The sequence below is a fragment of the Nicotiana tabacum genome, chromosome 12 (assembly GCF_000715075.1).
Source record: "Nicotiana tabacum cultivar K326 chromosome 12, ASM71507v2, whole genome shotgun sequence".
Lineage (NCBI taxonomy): Eukaryota > Viridiplantae > Streptophyta > Magnoliopsida > Solanales > Solanaceae > Nicotiana > Nicotiana tabacum.
In genome coordinates this window covers 90,878,485-90,904,759 of record NC_134091.1, presented here as the reverse complement: position 1 = coordinate 90,904,759, position 26,275 = coordinate 90,878,485, and the positions used below count along the sequence as shown (strand labels likewise).

The window sequence follows — 26,275 nt, the reverse complement described above, 5'->3', positions numbered from 1 at the left end:
GGAAAACTCACAAATATACTGGCTTCTTATCAATTATTACGCACTATTTCATAAGAGTACTTTATAGAAATGTCGAGGCATACGAACCGATCCATTATAATATGTGAACTGCCAAGGATCGAATAGCACGAATCATAGATACATTTATTATATTGCCAAGGCAAACGGCCCGCTCCCTGAGAGTGTGATACATAATCCTGACGAGGAGAACGGCCCGATCCCATCATAATGTGCGCACTGTCGAGGGTCGAACGGAACGAACCATAGATGTATCTATTATACTGCCGAGGTGAATTGCCCGATCCCATTAGAATAAAGCTTTAACGGGTCCTTGACCCTGCTCACGAATGAACGTGTCAGTTATAGATTTTAAGAAAAAACCTTTCGAGAAAAAAGTATAGCACGGGAGAAATTCGTAAGAGGAGTACAATTATTCCGCGACTAATCATGAAGCCCGTCAAATCTCTACAATAGCAAGTCTATCACTCTACACAAGTCTAGTTTCAAGTCGTAACGTAAAATAAAGAAATTTAATAGGCAAGAGACAACTCAAATAGTATAGTTATAGCATGGCGGGAACCTAAGTCTACCCAAACATAACATGAATCTAGCTACATACAGACTCTCTCCACCTCGTACGTACATAGCCCCCGCATCAAGTAGCACATAACCTAGGGATAGTTTTCCCCTCACAGAGTTAGACATGAGACTTACCCCGCTCCAAAGTTCCATAACCGGCTCCAAAGCCTCTCTAACACCTCAAACCGATGTTCGTCGATCCAAAAATAGTCAAATAATGTGCAAACCAATAATGATATACTCTAATACTCATAATAATTCAATTCATAATAATTCCCAACTCCGCTCAAAAAGTCTATAAAATCAACCCTCGGGCCCACGTGCCCGGATTTCGAAAATTTTCGAAAATAAACATTACCCATAACATCACGAACTCAAATATATAATTTATTCTCAATTTCGTGGTCAAAATCCAAAAATACCAAATTCTAGATTTTCTACCAAAATCCCAAATCTCTACTAATTTTGATGTTTCAACCCATATATAACTCATGTATTTAACTCGCAATGAGAAGAATTCACTTACCCCATAATAGATGATGAAGATGGTACTCCAAATTTGCTCCAAGATCGACTCTCATGGAAGAAAATGAGATGATAATGGGCCAAATCCTGCTTTTAAAAGAACACCTCTGCCCAGACGACCTTCCGCTTCTGCGATCATCTTGGCAGCTTCTGCGGCGAAATCCACGCTTATGCGAAGTCATGCCCAACAGCCCCTGCCCACTTCTGCGGTCCAGGCACCGCATCTGCGATCATGCAGGTGCGGGAATTGCTTCGCACCTGCGGTCTCTGCCCCGATCACCTCCAGTCGCTTCTGCGACGCCTCACCCGCAAGTGTGGCTCCTCTTCTATGGAAACTCGACCGCATTTGCGGTCTCAGCCTTCACCCAACAAAATCCGCTTTTGCGCTAGCCTGGCCGCTTCTGCGGAGTCACATCTGCATCCTGTTACACCCCATATTTTTGTACGTGAAAGTATGCCATAAGTAAATTGATATAAGCTCGGAAATGAGATGTTACATCCCGCATTTTTCGTACGTTAAAGTTTCGTCGTAAGTTAAGCAACATAAGTTCGGGAATGAGATTATTTTGGGATTATAAGTATTATATTATTTCAAACAAGTGATAAGTAAATTCGTGAATGTGAGAGGGTAAGCGAACCAAAGAAAATGAATTTCGTCGAAATTTGATATTTTGGGATAAAATACGGTCTAAAACTATAATACCCCATATTTATGGACTAGTTCCATACAAGGTACTACATGACCATGATAATAAGGAGACAAAGTGTGTTAAAAGTGAGTGGTATTGTAAGTAATTTGAGATAATTCTTAATTATGTAGGTAATTGATTAATTGTTAGATTAGTGGGGAATTACCAAGTTAATTGGTAATTAATTAGAATTAGACAAGGTTGATAGATCTTACCACCAACGTGGCAGCCCGGGAAGTGGTTAAAAAGCCACTAAGTGGCTCATATAATACATGGAAAGGTGTCACATTATAAGAGTACACAACAAGGTTTATATTCTCCTTAGCCTTTTGAAAGTAAATAGCATATATGTATTCACTTTAGCATTCTTTAAGCCTTCTGAAAGAGATTTACACAAATATATGCACTTTAGCATTCTTTAAGCCTTTTAAACGTGATTTACACAAATATATGCACTTTAGCAATACAAGCTAATCTTTGCTTATTCCTTAGTAACCAAGGATTAAAGATCAAGAATGGAATTCAATCTCTTAAGGAATGGGATGGCCGTGAGTTTCCATCTTCCTACAACTAGTTTGATTCATGTTTCATCAATATGAATTCATATGTTGCCTTAAAAATCCAAACTGAATCTCTTATAGAAGAGTGGCTAATCGTGAGCTCTTTAAAGAGCAAAACAAATCCGTACCAAGAATTGATAACGTTGGTTGATTGATTTTGTAAAGCGTAAATTGCAAATTCTACGAGAATCGGTTCAGGTATGTTAAGGATATCCCTTCTTTTTTTTTGGCATGATCTATACGACACGAACGAAACGAGCAAATGCACAATTTTCATAAATGACTTTATTCATAGAAATATTAGGGGTGTCTATATTCTTGATCCCCCATGTGAATTATTATTATATCTTCTGTCCATGGGTCTCAGAAAAATACGTATTTGATAAAATTTATCCGACAAGCATATTATTTTTATGACATTCCGAGAAAAGCTTATTAACGTATTTCTTATGCATTTCATGTATTTATACATGTACATTGACCCATGACCAGATGGCGTTATATACGCGTATATATATGTACTTATATGTATATGGGATATGGAAAAAGGCTACGTCGTTATATACGTACCACCACCTGATCAGCTGGTATACGTTGATGATTTGCCCACAGTGGCCGAAATGATATGATGGGATGCCCTTAGAGGCTTGATGATGTTATGAACGCATATACCAATGCATGGTATGATATTTATACGCATATGCATGATATTATAAAAATAAAATGATTCATAGAGCTATGCAGACGTACATGTCGAGTCTTTTACTCCATATTTCTCTCATGTCTATTATTTACTGATTTTCATTCCTTACATACTCGGTACATTATTTGTAGTGACGTCCCTTTTGCCTGGGGATGCTGCGTTTCATGTGCGCAGATCCTGATAGACAGGTTAAGAGTCCTCTAAGTAGGCTATCAGCTCAGCAGAAGGTGTTAGTGCGCTCCATTTGCTCCGGAGTTGCTTATGTGGTCAGTATGAGTAGGACATATACTGATTAGTATGGCGGGGCCCTGTCCCGACCTTTATGATATTTTTGTACCCTTAGAGGCTTGTAGACATATGTCGTATACGTGAAAGATTGTACGGCCTTGTCGGCCTATATTTTGAATTTATAAATGATCATGTTGGCCTATTAGGCCCGTATATCATGTGTATATGATGATGTAATAAGAAAGATACGTTACGTTGGTACTCGGTTGAGTAAGGTAGCGGGTGCCCGTCACGGCCCATCGGTTTGGGTCGTGACAAAAGTAGTATCAGAGCAGTTCTGTCCTAGGGAGTCTACAAGCCGTGTCTAGTAGAGTCTTGTTTATGGGTGTGTTGTGCACCACACTTATAAGAAAGAGGCTACAGGGAATTTAGGACTATCACTATTTCTTCTTACTCTAGATCGTGTGGTAGAGCTCAGTTGTAGGAACTCAATTTTCTAAATTCTATCTTATTCATAATATGACGATGCCTATATCTAGAAAGACGGTTGGTAAGAGATTGCATGTGGCTGTGAAAGAGTTGAGTCAGAGAAACTCGATTTTGCATGATGCTTATGATGGATAAATGTAAGGTCTTCAGCAGATCATGTGTGTACTAAGACGTGTAAGCCTTTTTATAAGGAGCCTTAAGGCAGGAATATCTATCTGCTCCTATGGTGAAAGGCAATGAGATATTCAGAAGATAGATACAAGTTTCAACAAGTAAAAGAAGCAAGATGAAGACGGGTACGAGGCGCCCAGCTAATGAAGATTATTAGTACTTACAATTCAGGCAAAGGAATATAAGCCTTTTGAGTTACCTTCAACAATAACAGAGGTATGTATAATTGGCCACACCCATCTCAGTTATACCCTATTGGGGGCTAACAAGTGTAGTTTAAGAAAAAGACGGGATATCAGGATCAGGCTAGGGTTAGAGTAACCCAAAATGGTGAATGGATTGTTTGTGTTAGTTGGCATTTCCGAAGGATATTACAAAGGTGCTAATAAGCTCTCCTTGTGAGACACTCAGATGATTCATTCTAGAATATTACAATTAGATGTGAATACTAGCGTGATCAAAAATTCAGAAGATAGGCGCTAAAAGCCTAGAAGGGATAAATATTATCTTAGTGTAGCTTGTGTCCCTAGTAGAGCGAGAACATTAAGCAACCCAAAGAGCCACCGGATGGAGCAAAGGGGAGCTAAGAACAAAAGAATATCTTATTCAAGTTTTCAGAATAAAGTGATTGACATAATGTTAGCGGGAAATAAGAAAAGAGTTAATGAAACATTATGAGTAAGATATGATACATGGATGACAACGGTAGATCAAAAGATGACAGTATTACAGAGTCTATAGTCAAGTGAAGGGAAAGACGAGAGGTGACAAGCCCTGATACAACAAAAGAGTATAGGCCATAAAGTTATATCCTCATTTGGAGAAATAAGTTTGTGACTCCAACGCGACTACTAGAAGGAAAAGTTAGACCCCAGAGTAATAGAAATCAGTATGGACTAATGAACAAGGTAAACTAAACATGAATTAGGGACTGAATAATAGTCGGCATCATGAGAATTTCAGAGATTGCGTCTCGGCGATAATAGAATGGAGGATAGAAGAATACCTTTTAAAGGTCATTCAGGAAGACGCTTCCATAAAGCAAGCAAGGTGAACAAAATTAAGCTTAAGGGACTGTATGTGCCGGTTACACTAAGTGTCACCCTCGCGAGTGAGGAATTTCGTTATCCTTGGTACAAAAGGATTATCGCGAGGTGAGTAAGGATTATTGATGATATGAAAAGATGCCAAAGATGAAAAGGTAAAACATCTATACCTAGATCATCGTAGCACTAAATCTTAGTGCTCCCCTAAAGGGGGAATATGGTGTGATGTGGCATTAAGTCAGAATTAAGTGGTTCTAGTAACTATGGAATGGTAAAGTAAGAATGCGATAAAAAATGAGAAAGGGATGAAATTGCACTTATTCAAATCCTACAGATATGCTACGATTCCAGAACATTATGCAAACACGACGTTAAGGAGATGAGGTAAGGGTTATTTCCTGAGATGTTATTGATAGATAAGGAGCCAGTGCGGGATGTAAGTTAAGATAAAGGAAATGACCCATGAAAGATTATGCAGAATATTGATATGAGAATGAGCCAATGAGTAGTTAGTAGTTGATTCAGGAAGAGCCTAGTTATGGCTAGACAAACGGATACAGACAAATCAAGAGATTATGTAAGACGCACATAGTGAACCCCAACATGAGGAATTTAGTCTCACAGATACGACATCGTGACCCTTGAGAAATATTCAGATAAGAGTTGGGGTAGTTAAAGGTTCCGTATGAATGTTATGGAAATAAAAGATAGTCTCAATGGGAAGACAGTCAAAATATCAGTTCAGGAGCAACCCTACAAGCACAAGGGCGTGGAAATAAGTAACTACAGATAATTATAGGCAAGGAAGAACATCAAAAATTCCGTCAAGTATACGATGTAATAAGCTCGCATCTTCACAAGAGTCAGAAGGTCTTCCCTAAGTACTACAACGAAAGACTAGCTGAGGAAATAAGGAAGAAGGCTTCAACCTAAGCATAGTGACCTAAAGAGGAAATGGTCATGTAAAAAAAACAGTCTCACTACAACATTGTATGCACTCCATGAGAAAGTGGCACCTACCATGGCTAAGGAACGGGAAGAAAAATCAAAAGTAATATTCGAGACCATGTGAGTTGCACAAAAATTCTGGCATGCGTGGCAACTAAGATTAGCTAAGTATACACGTAACATAGGGGCAGATAGACCAGGAAAAGTAATAGCTTACGTTTAAAGGAAGCTCAGAGGGAACAAAAAGGATTATGCACTTAAGACTTTAGAGTGATATCCATGCACCATATATGTTGACATTCATATAGCCGTAGAAGACTCCGGTTTAAGTTAAAAGAAAGAATTGAGCCTAGGGCATAGACAAAGGATTGAATTATCAGAAGATTGTATCATGGATATTCCATAGCGCCCATGAAAGGCTAAAGTAATAACTAATACTATGAGCCATAGATCAGAAGATAGCTTAAGCCTACATAAAGGCTGATCAGAAGGAAGAGGAAACTAAAAAGTTACAACAACGAAGTAAATAAAGAGTCTAATTATCGGACCCAGAAAATTATAGAAATCGTGATTGAGAACATTGCAGGATCACTCTTAATATCAAAGGTACAAGAGAGAAATTACAACAACCATGTTCTATAACGACCCTACGATAAAGCCAGTTGGAAAAGTACCAGCCTCGTAAGAAGTCAGTACGAAGCTTCCACCGGATTGTGTATGCACCAGAGGTGCAAGTATTACAATAGAGCTTCAAGTTATGGATGTGAATTACACCTATGTGGAAGGGAGGTCATGAAAAAGATAGAAGATAAGATGCAAGATTTTAAGGTAGTAAGGTAAAGGTGAACAACGTACGAAATACTCAAATGCAGAAGGTTATGAATAGTCCATACTTGGATAAAAGGCTGGAAGCATGGGGATTCAGTATCCAGGAATGATAGCGGCATCGTCAGCGGCATATCATCCAGCCTATGATTTTTAGGTACCGAGATATCTAGCCAAGAGAATAAAGAAGAGTTAGAGACGATGTGATATCTCGCTTGATGTTCCAGAATAACATAAGGAAATCTATGGTGCAAACAAGTTGAAGGAAGGTTGCGAGTAGTATAAATAGCTATGTATATGTCGTAAGCTAAAGTATAGTAAAGCGACAAGGTTTTATGATAGAAGTAAGGATAAGAAAGGGCAAGTGAGAAGGTGACGAGAAATGGATAAGTCCTCAGGATTAAGCCCATGAAAACAAGAAGAGCTGAGGGTTTCTCTAAGTTATACAAAGCTCGGTATAGCCTGAATGAACTCAAAGGAGGCTAAGGCTAATAGCATTTAGCAGAGGTGGAATGTTGCCCTGATAGTACAATGAGGGTGTAATTGTGATAGATAAAGGATGATAATTGGGCCTTCGATTGAGTAATGATTTGAAGATGATTTCATAAATTTGTACGGGATTAAAATACCCACATAAGTGAATCACATTGGGATGACTATGATATTAAATATGATTATGAAAGTATAGTATCGCCCCCAGGTGGATAAGGAAAATCACTTCAAATGTTCCACGATGCAATGTAAGCCCTAGTGGCAATGTTTTACGTAAGAAGTTTCAAGATATCAGTGGTAGATTGTAGATCAACATTGAGGTAAATCAACTATGGATGGATAGAAGTTAAAAAATACGAAATGAGATATGACAATATTCGTAAGTTCGACAAAGTACCGACCGAAGAACTTCAATACACCTATAGATGCCCAGAGGGACATCTTATCAAGTTCTGTATGTGTTCCCAAAGTGAAGCCTAAAGATTGGCTAAAAGCTGAAGGGAAGAGTCGCATAGGAGCACTTGCAAGGAAAAAGTCCTACGGGCTGCATGACGAAAGGTAACAGAAGTTACGAGATTGGAAGAATTCCGACCACATACCGTGGTATGAGAAAGAGGCCTAAAGGGGGGAATGCCCTGGCCTTTGGATTTATTCAAAGAGCAGTTGCCTAAGTGGCAAGGAGAGTATTAAAGTATTCAGAAGACATAAGTTATGAAAATGATAAGTGCGTCAGTCGACATTCAAGAACGAATGTTCCAAAGGGGGGAATGATGTTACACCCCATGTTTTTGTACGTGAAAGTACGCCATAAGTAAATTGATATAAGCTCGAAAATGAGATGTTACATCCCGCATTTTTCGTACGTTAAAGTTTCGTCGTAAGTTAAGCAACATAAGTTCGGGAATGGGATTATAAGTATTATGTTATTTTAAACAAGTGATAAGTAAATTCGTGAAGGTGAGAGGGTAAGCGAACCAAAGAAAATGAATTTCGTCGAAATTTGATATTTTGGAGTAAAATATGGCCTAAGCTATAATATCACGTATTTATGGACTAGTGCCATACACGGTACCACATGACCATGATAGTAAGGTGACAAACTGTGTTAAAAGTGAGTGGTATTGTAAGTAATTTGAGATAAGTCTTAATTATATGGATAATTGATTAATTATTGGATTAGTAGGGAATTACCAAGTTAATTGTAATTAATTAGAATTAGACAAGGTTGATGGATCTTACCACCAATGTGGCAGCCCAGGAAGTGGTTAAAAAGCCACTAAGTGACTCATATAATACATGGAAAGGTATCACATTATAAGAGTACACAACAAGGTTTATATTCTCCTTAGCCTTTTGAAAGTAAAAAGCATATATGTATTCACTTTCGCATTCTTTAAGCCTTCTGAAAGAGATTTACACAAATATATGCACTTTAGCATTCTTTAAGCCTTTTGAACGTGATTTACACAAATATATGCAATTTAGCAATATAAGCTAATCTTTGTTTATTCCTTAGTAACCAAGAATTAAAGATCAAGAATGGAATTCAATCTCTTAAGGAGTGGGATGGACATGAGTTTCCATCTTCCTACAACTAGTTTGATTCATGTTTCATCAATATGAATTCATATGTTGCCTTAAAAATCCAAACTGAATCTCTTATAGAAGAGTGGCTGATCGTGAGCTCTTTAAAGAGCAAAACAAATCCGTACCAAGAATTAATAACGTTGGTTGATTGATTTTGTAAAGCGTAAATTGCAAATTCTACGAGAATCGGTTCAGGTATGTTAAGGATATCCCTTCTTTTCTTTTGGCATGATCTATCCGACACGAACGAAACGAGCAAATGCACAATTTCCATAAATGACTCTATTCATAGAAATATTAGGGGTGTCTATATTCTTGATTCCCCATGTGAATTATTATTATATCTTCTGTTCATGGGTCTCAGAAAAATACGTATTTGATAAAATTTATCCGACAAGCATATTATTTTTATGACATTCTGAGAAAAGCTTATTAACGTATTTCTTATGCATTTCATGCATTTATACATGTACATTTACCCATGACCAGATGGCATTATGTACGCGTATATTATATGTATATATGTATATGGGATATGGGAAAAGGCTACGGAGTTATATACGCACCACCACCTGATCAGCTGGTATACGTTGATGATTTACCCACAGTGGTCGAAATGATATGATGGGATGTCCTCAGAGGCTTGATGAGGTTATAAATGCATATACCAATGCATGGTATGATATTTCTACGCATATGCATGACATTATAAAAATGAAATGATTCTCAAAGCTGTGCAGGCGTACATGTCGAGTCTTTTACTCTATGTTTCTCTCATGTCTATTATTTACTGATTTTCATTCCTTACATACTCGGTACATTGTTTGTACTGACGTCCCTTTTGCCTGGGGATGCTGAGTTTCATGTGCACAGGTCCTGATAGACAAGTTGAGAGTCCTCCAAGTAGGCTATCAGCTCAGCGGAATGTGTCGGTGCGCTACATTTGCTCTGGAGTTACTTATGTGGTCAGTATGAGTAGGACATGTACTGATTAGTATGGCGGAGCCCTGTCCCGACCTTTATGATATTTCTGTACCCTTAGAGGCTTGTAGACATATGTCATATACGTGAAAGATTGTACGGCCTTGTCGGCCTATGTTTTGAATTTATAAATGATCGTGTTGGCTTATTAGGCCCGTATATCACGTGTATATGATGATGTAATAAGAAAGATACGTTACGTTGGTACTCGATTGAGTAAGGTAGCGGGTGCCCGTCACGGCCCATCGGTTTAGGTCGTGACACAACCCTTTTTCCGCAGGTGCGATTGCACCAGCAATTGGCCAAAACCAGTATTCCTCAACTTTAAATTTCGATCTGATTCCAATCCGAAACTCACCGAGCCCCCCCTCCCGGGATCTGTCCAATCACACCAACAAGTCCCAATACCTCATACAAACTTATCCAAAGGCTCAAAACGCCACGAATAATATCAAATCATGAATCAACGATCAAAATCTTCCTTTCAACTTTCAAGCTTCCAAACTTCGACGAACGCGTTTGAATCCTATCAAAACACTCCGGAATGACGCCAAACTTTACGCACAAGTCACAAATCACGATATAAACTTATTTCAAGGATTGGAACTCCAAATAGACATCGATAACATAAAAATCTACTACAAACCAAACTTATAAAATTTTGAACTTACAAAAATGCCAATTTCCCATAATAGACGCTGAAATGCTCCCGGACCACCCGATACTCAACCCGAACATACGCCCAAGTCTGAAATCATCATACGAACCTATTGGAACCTTCAAATCCCGATTCCGAGGTCGTTTACTTAAAAGTCAAACCTTAGTCAATTCTAAAAACTTAAAGCTTCCGAAATTAGAATTTTTCTTCCGAATCAACCCCGAACTTTCCGAAATTAAATTCCGACCACGCGTACAAGTCATAATACCTGAAGTGAAGCTACTCAAGGCCTCAAACTACCGAACGACGCGCTAGAGCTCAAACCGACTAGTCGAGTCGTTACAGTCCGAGTTCGGGCCTAACGGGTTCGGACTGGGCCGGGCCGGGCCGAGTTACTTATTTGTTTTTAGTATATTATATTTTTATTATTCAATGTTATTGATACTAAAGTATATGCAAACTTTTAAGGCTTAGAATTAAACTTTAAACTTTAAAGTTTAAAGTTTTAAATTTGAAATTTGAATTTTAAAATTTTAAAATTGAAAGTAAGTGGCTACAAAAAATTATTTAATAAGACCAATATGTAAGGATCAAACTCTGAAGGCTTTTCGTTTTATATTTTCATTGAATAATAAATAATACTTCAAATTAATTTGCAAGTTCTATTTTGTTTTTTTTATATTTTTTTTTTGAACTTGCAAATTAAAAGTTTACAACAACTATAAACAATAAGAAAGAGTATATCACATGCTTTGCATCATTTTTGTAAGTTCATCCATGTCAACTTAAGGTTCTTGATTTCCGGTATTGCTTGAATCGGAACCATAAACCATTATATCTCCAATTTCTTGGTCCTCTGTTTCATCAATCTCTTCACGCCCTTGATTTCGCCGTTCTGATCTTATCCAATCTCTGAAACACACTAGAATTTTCAAAGTGTTGCTGCCCAATGAAAGATGGGTATCTCCTAGTTGCTTCCTTGCTTGGCTAAATGCGCTTTCTGATGCGACTGTTGAAATCGGCACATTTAGTACGTCTCGAGCCATGGCCGAAAGAACAGAAAATTGAGCGGAGTTGCTCCTCCACCAACCCAGTAGTAGAAATTCCTTTGTTCGGAGCTCTGGTGACCTTTGCAAGTAGAATTGGAGTTCATCAGTATTCCCGCTACTGGTTTGTTAATGCTCTCCTAGTATAGACCAAATCAAATAATTTTCAACACCATTATTATCCTCCAAAGCACCGGATGCAGATGTTGAAACTGAACTTGAAGGAATATTTGCATTTACAGCAGCAGAAGCATCAACAATGTTAGCATAGTAATTATATAAATTTTGTAAATGTTTGTGTAGATCATAAATACAAGTTTCAGTATCAGGGGTTTCAGTTGGTCCAATATCCATATAAACATATAAAGCAGTGATTAATTGGCGACAAATGGCCATTTTGATAGAAGGGTTTAAAATAGCACAAGTTAGGTAAATATGGGAAATTGGGTAGAAATATTTCTTAAATTTATCTAGCATAGATTCAACAACATGAGTATATCCTTCTTTCTTGTTCAAATTATGGAGTAAAAGAAAACATTTAGCAATATGAACTAAACCATTAGCAATAGTAGGATAATAAGCTCCAGAAAACTCAAGTGTAGCCACATAAAATTTTTATAAAAATTTTACAACATCTTCAATGCCATCCCAAGTTCTAGATGTTAACAAACGGTTATGATCGGTACAATGAGAATTAACAACTTCAGTTATAGGCATTTTATATTTATGACAACATCTTAAGAATAAATAAGTATAATTCCACCTAGTAACTATTTCTTCAGGCATGAGTCTTGGTTTTAGTCCATAATGTACAAGAGAAACTCTACAAGAAAGACTGGCCAACAAATAACGAATATATTTATTCTTCGATTCCTATTAATAGGGAGGGGAGGCCTACCCGTATTACCACAATCTCCACCCCTAGTATTTTATGTTTGACTAGCATTATCGGGTGTAGCTGGTGGTGTTTCAAGATTATCGGGTGATTGAATATCATCTAAATTATCATCTAAAATCATCTATACCATAATTTTCTTGAAGTTGCTCATAATCTACATTTAAATTTTCAGGTGAACTTTCAAAAATATGTGTAAAGCTACTAGAAGAACCAGCACCACCACTTGATCTTTGAGCTTTACTCTTACTACTACCACCCCTACCAGTACACGATTTTTTGGCTGCTCTAAATATATCCATTATGTAAATTAAAATAAGAAATTAAATTAATAATTCTAAATAATAAAATAAACATATACACCAAAGAAGAGAAAGAGATGGAACAAGTGTACTGGGATTCCGGATGCCGTACTAAATTTGATATCACACTTTAGTTGATATTTGATGATATTGAATATTAATACCACACTTCACTTGAATACTTGATATTTGATAATTATAATTTTGTAGTGACTAAAGTAAATATTTGATGAAACTTGAAATAATAAGTAATTGAGAATTTAAGAGCAATAAGCAATATTATCAAGAGAGAATTGAGAGAAAATTAAAGTAGTAAGAGAGTAAATTATGAGAGAAAATGAAGAAGAAGGGGGGCTATTTATAGTTTTTAAAAGGTTAAAATTATAATTTATCAATTATTAGGAGGGGGAGGGGCTATTTTCTTAAGGGGGTAGGCCGAAGTGGCCAAATTTTCAAAAAATGGCCGTTGCCCAACGGTCATTTTGAATTTGACCGTTGGCAACGGTCAAAAAAGTTTTTAAAAAAATATTCCAACGGTAACCGGACTGGACCGGGTTGTAGCCCGGTAGTGGGTAACCGGGCTAACCGGGTTCCGGGGCACCGGTTACCAAAATATGTTCGTTCCCGTCCGGTCCCTCTCCCCAACCCGTCCCATCCCCTAGCGTACCGGGCCGAACCGAGTCGAACCGGGTTGTCCAGCTTGATACCCAAGCCTATATCCATCCGCGCAAAAAGGAAGGAATTTTAAAAAGTGTATGCCTTTGTCCCAAAAATAGTAAAACTAAGGCAAAATACATAAGTTGCCACCTGAACTATGGCCCAAATCTATGTTACACACTTTCTGGGAACGAATATTACTTTACACACTCAACCTTTCCAAAGTGCATCTAAGACACACTACTTTTTTCTTAACCAGTTTTTCAGAATATGTGTAATATCACGCACCAATCAAACAGTAACACGTGTCATTTAAAAAATAAAATAATTAAAATTACAGTTATACCTATCATCTTCCCCATCTAAACTACCATGGCTGTCTTCCTCCTCTTTTCACCATCAAACACCATAGCCTCTTCCTCCACCTTTTACTTAATAACAAAGACACCATTAACTAACAAAAATCACCAGAAAACACACCCAAAACTCCATCTTTTCCGCTGAAATTGAATCAAGCTTTAATAGTTGGAAAAAATTTCGAAAAATTCTTGCTTCCGAAAAATTCGACTTCGCCATGGATAAAGCTCAAGTTAAGCTTCTCTGCAAAAAAGAAAAGATCTTCTATCCAAAAGGTTGAGGTAAGCTTTTGGCAGAACTACAAAAAGCTTTAACAGCTGAATCTAATCTAAATTTCTCGACAAAAGATCTGGAAAAAAAAACTAAAAACTAATCAACGAGAAGAGATATGAGAAATCGTGGTATGTCTATTTGAGAAGAAGGAGATCGGGTGGTGGAGCTCAAGGAGTAGCCATGGCAGAATTTTAAAAAAGGAAGAAGATGACTCAATTTAAAATATTTAAAAACAAAAAAAAATTGACATCTGATACAAAATTATTCTGTTCACGCGACTCATTCGATGGGAAAAAGACGCACTGTCCACGTGGGCAAAGTAGCGTGTCTTAGATACACTTCGGAAATGTTGTGTGTGTAAAGTAATATTCGTTCCCAGAAAGTATGTAACAGGGATTTGAGTCATAGTTCAGGGGATAACTTATGTATTTTGCCTAAAACTAAAAAAGAATAGTAGTTGATGATTTACGTCATAAAACCCTAGATAGGATGCTAATTTATGAAGAAGAAATTGCAGAGCTGACCACCAAATGATGTGGTGCAGTGGATGAGACTGCTCTTCCCTTAATCAGAGGTTACGAGTTCGAGCCCTGAGTATAGAAAAATCGTTGGTAGGGAACGGTTCCCCCCTAATAGGGCCCTACACGGAGCGAATCCGGATATAGTCGGGTTCCAATGCCAGTACCGGATATCGGGTAGGAAACAAAAAAAAAAAAAAGAAATTGCAGAGCTGGAGTGCCCACCTCTTGACAATCTGACACGAGTAGTCCGTCCAAAGCTGACAAGGCGCCCACATATGCATACAAAAACGTGGTCGCCGCTCATGACGTTTTACTTATTTAAAGAAGAAATTGCATTGCTGGACTTCCCATTCTTCTGCTTACGTACTTCCCTTCCAAGTTCAAGACAAATGAATTGGAATTGCTGAATTCTTTATCCAATGACTACACCGTCCGTTACTATTGTACTCTGCAATAACGGCCTATTAAATACCAATGAGATCCTTTCTTATGGCTACATTAACCTATGTGTAATATGAAGACCGGATTTAACTTTAATACATTCACGATATAAAAATATATTTTGCACGGTAAGAATAATGTAATTAATTCAACAAATTGTATGTTTTATTTTTCAGGTTATAACTTCTCTTATTATAATTACCTATAATTACATTTTAACTGATCCAATTAAAAAGTTCTTTTACAATTTTAATGTTTACTTACCCCATCTTATTTTACTTGTTATTATTTGGCTGGATCTGAAAGTTATGAAAGAAAAAAAATTCTGAAACTTGCTACTCCCTCCGTTTCAATTTATATGAACTCATTTGATTGGGCACGAAATTTCAGAAAGGGAGAAGACTTTTGAACTTGTGGTGTAAAATGAGACATATATATTTTGTGTGGTTATAAATCGTTGCATAAAGGTAAATTGTTTTCAAATAAGGAAAGAAGTCATTCTTTTTGGCACGGACTAAAAATGAAATAGATTCATATAAATTGAAACAGAGGGAGTATTTAAGACACACCGCATAATTTGTGGCTATAAATTATCTTATAAATATAAAATTTAAAATTTAATTGTTATTAAATATTTAAAAAGGATGTATATCATGCAAATATATAGGGACTAGTAGTTAAACGCATGTGAGGAGTTTAACGTAACCGCAACTGACCCGCTGGATCGGAGTTAAGAAATAATTTCCTGGTAGGTCCTGTGTTAATGTCAGCCACGAAAACAAACCTTATGGGGGGTTATTAATTATACAAACTACATAAGATAATTTAGACAAAATCTAATTCTGGGTTAATACGTACTCTCGGAGTCCACGTAGGACAAATAGTAGGTGTACAGGTGGAAGAGAAGTTTTCCTCAATTAAAAAAGTATTAATAGCATTAAACAATTATTGAATCTCCCCCTTCCGTGCCATGCTTGGGTCACTCGAGATGCTCTCTCTCTTTGCAAGTAGCTTAAGCATTCCATGAAAGGTTACCTTCTCTTTTTTTTTTCCTGACGTATACAGCAAATTGAATTGATGTGCCTCCATATAAATTGTGAAGACCGGATCATACGGAGTTATAACAAGTAGTTGACATAAATACACAAAAACAAAGAAAAAGAGAGAGATGGGTGTGAGGGTTGCGAATGCCATAGGAGAAATGTTGCCATGCACAGCAATGGTCATAATAGAAGCTGCCACTATTTTCTTGACGATTATGGCCAGTACCGCTATGTCCAAGTTTGGGATGAGTTCTTTTATATTCGTGGTGTATACGAATGCTCTTAGCTTTATCCTTCTCCTTCCGTATTCCCTCTTTTTCCACAGAAGAGACAAGTATATATTTCCATGAAATCATTTTTTTTCTTTTTCTTTAAGATAAAGGGTGACCGACTTAGAGGACCAGTGTGTGTTCATCTTTCTTTCTTTCTCAATAATTGCAGGACAGAAGAGCCATTATTCACGTTTCCCCTTCTTTTGCGTGTCTTCTTCCTTGGTTTAGTAGGGTTAGTACTCTCTGACTCTTTCTCTCTGTCAAAAGATTAAACAAAAATAACAAGTTTATATAGATGGTCTAAAGATGAACTTAAATATTGGTCCAAGATTATTTTCTGTATTCATGCATATTGGACTTTACATTTTCTTAACTTCGTAAGACACCAATTATTTTCATATGAATTGGTAGTTTCACTTAATTTTGCATGCTATATATTGATCTTGATTGGAGTGGTAAAAGTTAAGAGAAGAATAATCATATGAATTTAATCTGTGGTTGCAGGGTAACAATAGCGCAGAACCTTGCATTCGCGGGACTAAGTTATAGTTCTCCAATAGTAGCATGTGGAGCTGCGAACATGATACCAGCTTTTTCTTTCATTGTTTCCATTATTCTCAGGTTCTTTTCTCCTTTTCATTATCTTATGGCCTCTTGATTGTAAACAGACTTACGCCTACTAACTTTTTCTTTTCTTTTTCTAGTTTAGTTGCTCCTTAAAAATAGAAGGGAGAAAAGATACCAGGAGTACTATTACAGAGGTTGTAATAAATAATGGCAAAATTTTTTAGAAAGAGTAGACACAGGCCCTTAGTTCGAGTCTAATCGCCGCCTATTATCGAAGAAGTAAATAAATAAAACTGTGTTATTTCTAACACCTTAATCTTTTATGTCCATACGAAGAAAATTGTGAGAAATTTTTGAATGATGTAAGATTCAATATTATTGTACGTGTGTGTATCTGAGTCCGTTTTTTGGGTATCAAATTGATGGGCCATACTTTGGAAGTGAATGGTATTAACTAGATTTGAAAAATAGCAAGAAACTGATGTAATAGGTAGGTGCAGAACTGATGAAGTGAATGGACCTACTACTACATGCTACTGTTATTTTTAAACAGTTCTTCCAATAAAAAGAAGTAGATTTTCCAACCATTCTGGGAATGGTCTGAGTGAAGAAAACTTTAAAATCTCTACGTCGGTCTTATCTTTAAGACTACCCAGGAACTAATTATGATTATCAGTATTCTAAAGAAGCATATAACTTTGTTTAGGAAAATAAGAATGGACTGGAAGAGGCAGGGAAGTCAAGTAAGAGTAGTTGGCACCTTAATATCAATAGTGGGGATATTATCAATGACTTTCTACAAAGGTCCAGTGGTCAACAAGTATTCCCCATCTTTCCTTCAGCTGGCAAGACCGCAGCTCCTCGTCTTCACTTCAACACATGAGAATTGGGTTCTTGGTTGTTTCTTGTTTGCAGCTGCTTCATTTGCTCTTACCATATGGAACATTATTCAGGTTTCCTTTATTATTCTTTTCTGTTCTTTTTCTTTTCGGGTTTAAGTTCTATTAACAAATGGTATAACGAATATTTACATAGTCATCATATCATTTATAAGGTAATTACACACGATGCTCTATAACAAACATCAGCTAATAACCTAGTAAAATGGTAATAGTAACTAACTTGATATAATATAAAACTACACGTAGCAGTGTATATAACTTAAATCTTTTTTTCCCCCTTTGTTTCCTCTCTCAAACAGAACGTTTACATTGAACGAAAATGTGTGTGTGTTTTTTTTCAGGCGGGAAGTAGCAAGAAGCACCCACATGTGATGAAAATAACGTGTCTTTACACCTTGTTTGGGACGATTCAATCTGCAGTATTTGCTTTATTTATGGAAAAAGATCTCAGTGCGTGGAGGCTTAAGCTCAACTTTGAACTTCTTGTCATTGTTTTAACTGTAAGCTCACAAAAGCAATCAGACTTTTAATTAAGATGTACGTACTATATATTCTTTAGTCATTACCTAATGTAAACGTGATGCTTTCATACGTAACAGGCAATTTTTGGAAGTTTAATACGTAGCAGTGTCCAGATGTGGTGCATGCGCTTGAAAGGGCCTTCTTATACACTATTTTTTAAGCCTGTGGGAGTTCCAGTTGCCAGCACATGTGGTTGTGTGCTCTTTGCTGCTACTTTCCACTATGGAAGGCAAGTTTTCTTCTTTCTTTTTATACTCCTTTGAAAAGAAAACAAAATTATAAATCTTATGACATTTTGAATGTGCCATGATATTTGCGTGAGTACAAAATCATGTCATCAAAGGTAAATGTATAGTTTAATTTATGGTATAAATATTTTCAAATATAAAAAGAATACTCGGCAAAGAAAGTATTGTTTTTTTCTTCTCTATTCGTGGGTGAAACATAGTTGAAAAAGAAAAGAGACAAGGTAACGGAAAGACGTACGCTATAAGTAGACCCAAAAAAAAGAAGAAGAGTAGAAACGACAAATTAGAAAAACATTTTCATTTTGTTATTTTCAAAAAGATTATTTAAATTATTTCACTAACATCGTAATTCTTTTATACCTTTGATAGCTAGATACAAATACTTTTTCACACACTTACAAGATCTTAACGCCCATGAGTTTGTACAGCATGTTGAACGCTTGTATATGTGGACTTGGTTATTACACTACACTATGGGGACAACTCAAAGAAGACGAGACAAAGAAAGACATCAAAGGCAACGTGTCAACTTCTGATGAAAAAGTCCCTCTTCTGCAAGAAAAAGAAGATGAAGATGATTCACAGGTTTAAGAGTATAGCAAACAAGATCAAACGAGTTGTAAATATGCATTGGAGGGTGTGTAAGATCAACCGAGTTGTAAATATGTATCGGAGGGTGTGTAAGCGGCAGGGGCGGATGAGTTCCTTCTCTCCCTAAATCATGCAGAGTACCAATAAATTTCAGTTCAAATGCCTAAATTAGCATGGGTGAATTTAAGCTCAAATGAGCATTTTAGTGCACTAAGAAAGTGCACCTTCTATCTTTTAGCAAGGGATTCGATCCCAATTAATAAATAGGGCCAAAACCAGTGCCCTTGCTAATTAAACACGCCTCTTTTGTTTCTTTTCTTTTTTTTAGGCTTTGTTTTTACTTTTAAAATTTCTAAACCAAAAATACATCTCTAAGATATCCTTTTGGAAACTCAGATTTTTTTTAGTGTTCATGATGCACTCATACTCTTGAAATTCTGAATACGCCTATGATTTTTGGGAACCCACTATCGCAAGTTAAGTTGAAGGTTTAATTAGTAACGTTGGGTTTCAGAATAATGTAACGTTTGTGATTAATATAAGAGCGAGTGTTCTTTTAATTTATAAGAACACTTGGATTGTGATGGACTAATAATGGAGTGGAGAATACTTGGTTAGTGTTCATCAGAACAACAAAAATTTGCACTACGGTTTTAAATATTTTACCTTGGTTAGGTTCACATATGATGTACTAAATTTATCTTGGCTTGGTTCGGATCATGCATCTTGTGTGTATATTGTCCACGAATTAGTAAAATCGAACCTCTTTTATTTAGATTGAATATTTTTTAACAATAACCCTAAAACTTTCTCTCTCTATCTCTAACAGTAACAAACGTTTTCTAAAACAAATCAACGAAGTTTCACGCGCCTCCTTATGGAGAGGAGGGTTGGCCTTGTTCCCACGCGTCTGGATCGGCCACATGATCTTTCAGCTGCAGTGACAAATTCCCCCAAGGCAATTTCACCAAAACCTCAATAAATGTTGACATTGAGTGCAAGCATTGAGCTCCGTAATGTAATGACCCGACCGGTCGTTTTGAACATTTGCATTCCGTTCTGTGGTTTGAGGTCATGAATAGCTTCATGTGGTGTATTATCAATTTTGGTTTTCGAGTGGTTCATGATTGATTTGGAAGAATGATTCTCAATTTGGAAGCTTTAAATTGAAACGGTTGACCGAGTTTGACTATTGTGAATTTGACCTTGGATCGGAATTTTTATGGTTCTATTAGGTCCGGATGATGAATTTGGCCTTGGATGTATGCCCGAATTTGCATTTAAATATTTCTAAAAGATTTTGGCACTATTTGGCAAAAGTTGGCAATTTGAAGGTTTAAGAAGTTCATAGGTTTGACCGAAAGTTGACTTCGGAGTTATCGGTCTCAGATGGTTATTTCGAAAGTTGAAATATGTTTGTTGTGTCACTTGAAACCTTTGTGCAAAATTTGAGGTGATTCCGAGTTGTTTAGAGGTGTTCGGGCGTAAGTTTAGAATTTGAAAATTTGAAATAGTTCATTAAGCTTAAATTGAGGTGTGATTCCTGATTTTGATGTTATTATGTGTGATTTGGGGCCTCGAGTAGGTTCGTATTGTATTTTAGGAATTGTTAGTATGTTTGGACGGGATCCCGAGGGCCCCGGGTGTATTTCGAATTGATTTTGGACCACTACAGATCATGTTGGCAGTGCTGAGATTTTGAGTCCTGGTGTGATTGGACCTGTGAAGCTATGGGCGCAGGTGCAGAGCCGCAGAAGCGGTATTGGAGGTGCAGAAGCGGAAGTAGTGGCCCGGGATCAGAGTCCGCAAATGCGAAGTTTGACCGCAGATGCGCTTGGGGTCCGCATATGCGATGTTAGTAGAAGCTGGCATGTGCGCCGATGCGATGGTCGTTCCACATTTGCGAGCCGATAGGTTGGGGTTTGAGTGGTTCTCGCAGAAGCAAAGTTTTGGTCGCAAAAGTGACGCCGCAGATGCGGCATTTTTACTGTAATTGCGGAGATGCCTGGGCAAAACATATTAACTTGAGGGTTGAGTGGTTTTAGCACATTTGGAGATTTGGAGCTCGGTTTTGGGTGACTTTGTAGAGAATTTTCGCCACAGGATTGGGGTACGTATTCTCGACTCGGTGTTTATTATATTATATGATTCTATCTTTGATTTTGACATTTTAATGATAATTTTAAAAGAGAAATTGTGGGGGGGGGGGGGGGGGGTTGTCTAAACTTTTCTAAAGTGAATAATTGAATTTTGAACATCGATTCAGAGTAAGATTTGAGCAAAATTGGTATGGTTGGACTCGTATTTAAATAGGTTATCGAAATTTGTGAGTTTTGTCAGGTTCTGAGGTGCGGGCCCATGTTGACTTTTTCGTTGAATTTGAGTATTTGATTAAAGATTCGACCTTTATCATTTGGGTTTATTTCCTATAGCATTATTTGATATTTTTGAATTGCTTTTGGCTAGTTTTGAGCCGTTCAGAGGTCGATTCATGCGGGATGGTGCTTCTAGTATATCGATTTGGCTTGTTTGAGGTATGTGTCTTCCCTAGTTTTGTTGGATGAATTTTTCCTACTAATTGATATTGTTTGCTACATGTGAGGGTGGTGCATATGCGAGGTGATGAGTGTATATGCATGTGCCAGCTTTATCCATGCTCGGAGTAGATTATATGATTCTTTGTGCCTTATTGAACTATGTGGATTTCTTGTCTCATGTTTCACTTAACTTCTATAATAATATGAATATGAAATTCAATGCTAGAAACCATGATTCAGCTTATTATAACTTGATTAAATTTGATGGACTTTTTGTGAATTGTTCATGTGCCAAATTCGGTCATCACTATACCTAATCACGAATATATTGCTACGACCGTTATTCTTGAGATACTTGGGTTCCATACCTGAGTTGAATATCACTTTAGAGATTTGTTGAGACACTTGAGCAACGAAGTTCTTGAAGTCTATTGAATTGTTTAATTGTGTAAGAGTTGTGATTCTCGTTCGGGTGGTGTATTTTGCTTAACCACACTTCTTGATATTATCTGTGCCTCCTACCTTACTTGTTGTTGATGCGTATATATCTTCTTGGTGAGGAAGAGTGTAAAACACGAAGAGTGATGCCGTGCCATTGTTATACATTATCATGTGAGGAAGACAATAAATAACGGAGGATGATGCCGTGCCATTTCATATACATTATTATGCATGAAAGATAATGTCTCGACCCCAAAATCCCATCTGAGCGAGGTAGTCGTAATGGCATCTAGTCTCTAAGACTAGGTAAGCATAACATACAATAGAATTTGACAGAAATAATGACTAAGAAAATTAAATAAAGCTGATAAGTCTCACGATAGCATCAATACCCAATAACAATTACTTATTCCCAAAACCTGGTGAAACTGAGTCATAAGCTCTAAGAAGTACACTAGAAGTCTAAAAATACAATATTGTTTGATGTAAAAATAAATAGTAGAATACAAACATTAGTAGAAGGTGACTTCGAGGCGGGCATCAAGAAGGTGTACCTTGAAGTCTCCGGAATAGCTAGTCCAATCACTAGTGTCCGGCACGAGCAGAAGTACCTGGATCTGCACAAAACAATGTGCAGAAGCATAGCATGAGTACGCCACAATGGTACCTAGTAAGTATCAAGCCTAACCTCAGTAGAGTAATGACGAGGTAAGGTCAAGACACCTACTAGACAGAAGAAAACTAAACAGAATATATTATGATCTAATAACAGAAGGCAAAGAAATAAATAACAATAGAGCAGTACAATGATATAAGGCTAACAACGAAAACTAAGGAAATAAAAGGGCAACAAAGGGTAAACATATGATAGGAACAACAAGTGAATAAGTATCGTGAGAATACAAGTAAAGCAATGAGGGTAAGATAATAACCATACAAATAAATAAGACTTCTTAACAAAGAATGTACAACAAGAGTCACAACCGAGGTACCACACCTCCTATTCTCATTTCACAAGAGATAATCACATTCTTCCTTATATCACCGTATGAGCCTTGCATTTATTTTTAAAAATATTTTTCCCGAAATAGCTACATGCGTTTTAGCTCCCTTATCTCACCGCGTGGATTCAAATAGTTCCCTTACTAGAAACATACGTATCAAGCCCACTTTATCTCACCACATTCGTATCAACCCCTAGCCATATACCACTGCATGCGTATTAATATCACAACACAATAATCAACTCGCACCACATGTGTCCATATGCCACCACATTACCAAATCATCAATAATAATATTACCACAACACATGGCCCACGACTCAACTACAATGTGTACAAGAATCTCAATAATAACAAAATGAATGAGATATAACTCAAAAAGGAAAAATATATCAATAGTCAACAACTTTAACTTCAGTGTGATAATAGCTTTCACAATCACAACTTCAATAACCCACAATGAAGGTATTTCCCATGGAATGGCAACTTCCAATTCAAGTGCATAACATAAGCTTAATAATAAAAGAGATAGCATGAAATGGCAATTAAGTCTACATGCAAAAGAATAACCCTACAATGGAAAGTATGGCATGTAACAACCACTACAAATAAATGCATATAAGGGTAACTTTAACATGTAATCTAGAACATGTAGTGAAAACTTCAAATAAGGCATGTAGGAGTAGCTTGACAATGAAAGATAGGATAAATAATTAGAACTTCAATCAAGTGCTTAACAGTAACCTAAGAGTCTAAACCAGTCAAATACCACATATAGGTCTGTGTATACACTCGTCACCTCGTGTACACGTCTTTCACATAACTCAAATAGCACAATCAACCAAAATCTTAAGGGGTACTTGTCACGCCCCAAACTCAGGGAGCGCGACCGGCGCTCAACCGAGAGAATCCGGCCGAGCAAGCCTATTAGACTTCCTTCTACCCAAACTCATCCATGAATAAAAAGGAGATGTACTCCATTAATCAACCACTGAAAAGATTTTATTAACAAATTCCTTTTCATTCCTATTAGTAGCTTCATTCATAATTTCCAAAACATTACGAGTTTATATAATTAATGAAAAGCATAATTTCCAAGTACCAACATTTCTAGTTCAATTCCCAACATCAACTATAACCCACAACGTGTCTACGGAGCCTCTAAATACAATAGAAGAGTAATATGGAAATGTCAGCAACAAGGCCCCGACTATACCTCAAAATACTGTACATGAGAAGCAAAAGATACATGACCCCGAAATGAAGTGGGGCTCACCAAATCAGCTGAAAAGAGTGTACTGCTATCACTAAGCAATGCCGCCTGCTGAAGAACCACCTGCATTCATTAAAAATGCAGCGCCCCCGGCAAAAGGGACGTTAGTACTATCGAATAGTACTAGTATGTATAGCTAAAAATTCTCTTTCAAAATAGAATGCCCATATAAGAAAAGGCAACACATAGAAACAACAAGTCACAATCAACAATATCCAAACGTCCAGTTAAAACATAATAATTTCCAAAATACAAACTTCATATATAATTTTGGTTGGGAGATCATTAGCACCGATATACCACCGTCTTTGTTAGCACGGAGTCCGATCACGCCCGATCGGCTAGGCCATCTCCCCACGAACAATGTGGTTTGACATGTGATGCGAAAGAAAGTTGTTACCAAGAGTAGTACCACCATATGCGCAATATGGCATCTGATCTCCACCCGATCAGCTAGGCCGCCTTCCCACATATGCCGTGCGGGTTGACTTTTCCAATCCACAAAGGTTCCAAATTCATCCCAATTAAGGGAAATAATATCACAATTTCCCCTACACCGGCACGTGTAGTTTCAGGTGTGGGCCTTATGACCCACACTTCCTCGGTATTGCTAATGATGCTCCCAAAAATAGTTTTGATTTGATTTGCAAACAGAAATATCATAAATACAATTGTACTTACCTCAACATCTTTCACATTGTATGAATTCTCATTAGTATTTCCATTCATTCACAACGACGATATTTTCTTGGCTCATTAGGCCATTCACAAGATTCTTTATTCCTGGCACGATGGCCGTATTTTATATTCCACACTTTCACCTCTTTCAATTTCAAAGATCACCATCAAGTATCAACATATAGGATATTTTAAAAATCATATACTTCAAATCCATTTGAAATGAAAACTTCAAACACAAATGGTTTCTTCCCAAAAAAAATGAAGCATACCAACCAATAATAGAAACACATTTGAAAAATCATAAACAGTCAATACACCATTTACTCTTGCAATACTCTCCCCCAGAAATGACAATGTACAATTTTAACACATGAGTATATAGAACTCGAATCACACTAGATATATTTATAAATCAAAGCATTAGTTAAAGCAGCCACTAATGGGCATGAATTTAGTACAAAAGCTTTTAAATAATTTTATCTTTCATTGAAACACGACTCAAAGCCATAACCTTTTAATACGTAACCCACACTTTGAAACTTACATAAACATTATGGAATTCAATTCCAAGAGAGAAAGTTTAACCAACATACCTCAATTGCGCTTCTTTAGATTCTACAATTTTTCGGAACCCTTAGCAACCTCAATCTATTTTAGCAATATACAAATTGAACCCAAAATTAGGAAAACGTTCATGGTTCTAGTTCACTTCTTATTTTTTCCACACTCTTTATCACATGCATGCAAGATAAACAACCCTTACACCCATGGACCATCTTATTAATACCCCATTATAGCTATGTTTGAAATTAAGAGCTGGGGTGATGAAGTCTTACCTTTTTGGATGAAGAATTTGGTACTCTACTTGAATATTTCCAAAGTTTCAAGTGATGATTGAAGATCAATTTGCTGAAAACTTAGACCCTCCCTCTTGAACCCTCTCTCTCTCTCACTCTAGAAACATCTGGAAATGAGCTCAAAATAGACCTAAGGGGTATTTTAACGGAATAGGGGTCGGGTTTTAAATTAAGAAAAATGGTGCCCCGACACAGGTCTGCGATCGCATATGCGACCGCATAATGGTTATGCGGTCCGCAAAGTAACCGCAGAAATGGCCCTCAGGGGCCTAAACTTTAGGCTCAGGTATGGTTCTGCGGTCGCATAATGTACCGCAAAACTCCCTCCGCAAAAACTCAAGAGGGATTATGCGATCGATATGCG

General features: G+C 37.1%; 1 protein-coding gene across 1 annotated transcript; it reads left to right on the top strand.

Annotated features, from left to right (window-relative positions):
- Positions 1–15,967: 15,967 nt before the first annotated feature.
- LOC107821394 (WAT1-related protein At1g70260-like) lies at positions 15,968–19,669 on the top strand. The gene is made up of 7 exons (XM_075227592.1): positions 15,968–16,350; positions 16,458–16,520; positions 16,793–16,909; positions 17,562–17,808; positions 18,099–18,257; positions 18,357–18,508; positions 18,956–19,669. The coding sequence occupies exons 1-7, from the start codon at positions 16,142–16,144 to the stop codon at positions 19,116–19,118; spliced, it is 1,110 nt and encodes a 369-aa protein (XP_075083693.1). The 5' UTR covers positions 15,968–16,141; the 3' UTR covers positions 19,119–19,669.
- The last annotated feature ends 6,606 nt before the right edge of the window (positions 19,670–26,275 follow it).

Excerpts from the sequence above, each read along its gene's own strand:
- LOC107821394 (XM_075227592.1), top strand. The coding sequence starts at position 16,142 with ATGGGTGTGAGGGTTGCGAATGCCATAGGAGAAATGTTGCCATGCACA. Across the intron at positions 16,521-16,792 it reads TTCTTCCTTGGTTTAGTAGG|GGTAACAATAGCGCAGAACC; the intron begins GTTAGTACTCTC and ends CTGTGGTTGCAG. Across the intron at positions 17,809-18,098 it reads CCATATGGAACATTATTCAG|GCGGGAAGTAGCAAGAAGCA; the intron begins GTTTCCTTTATT and ends GTTTTTTTTCAG.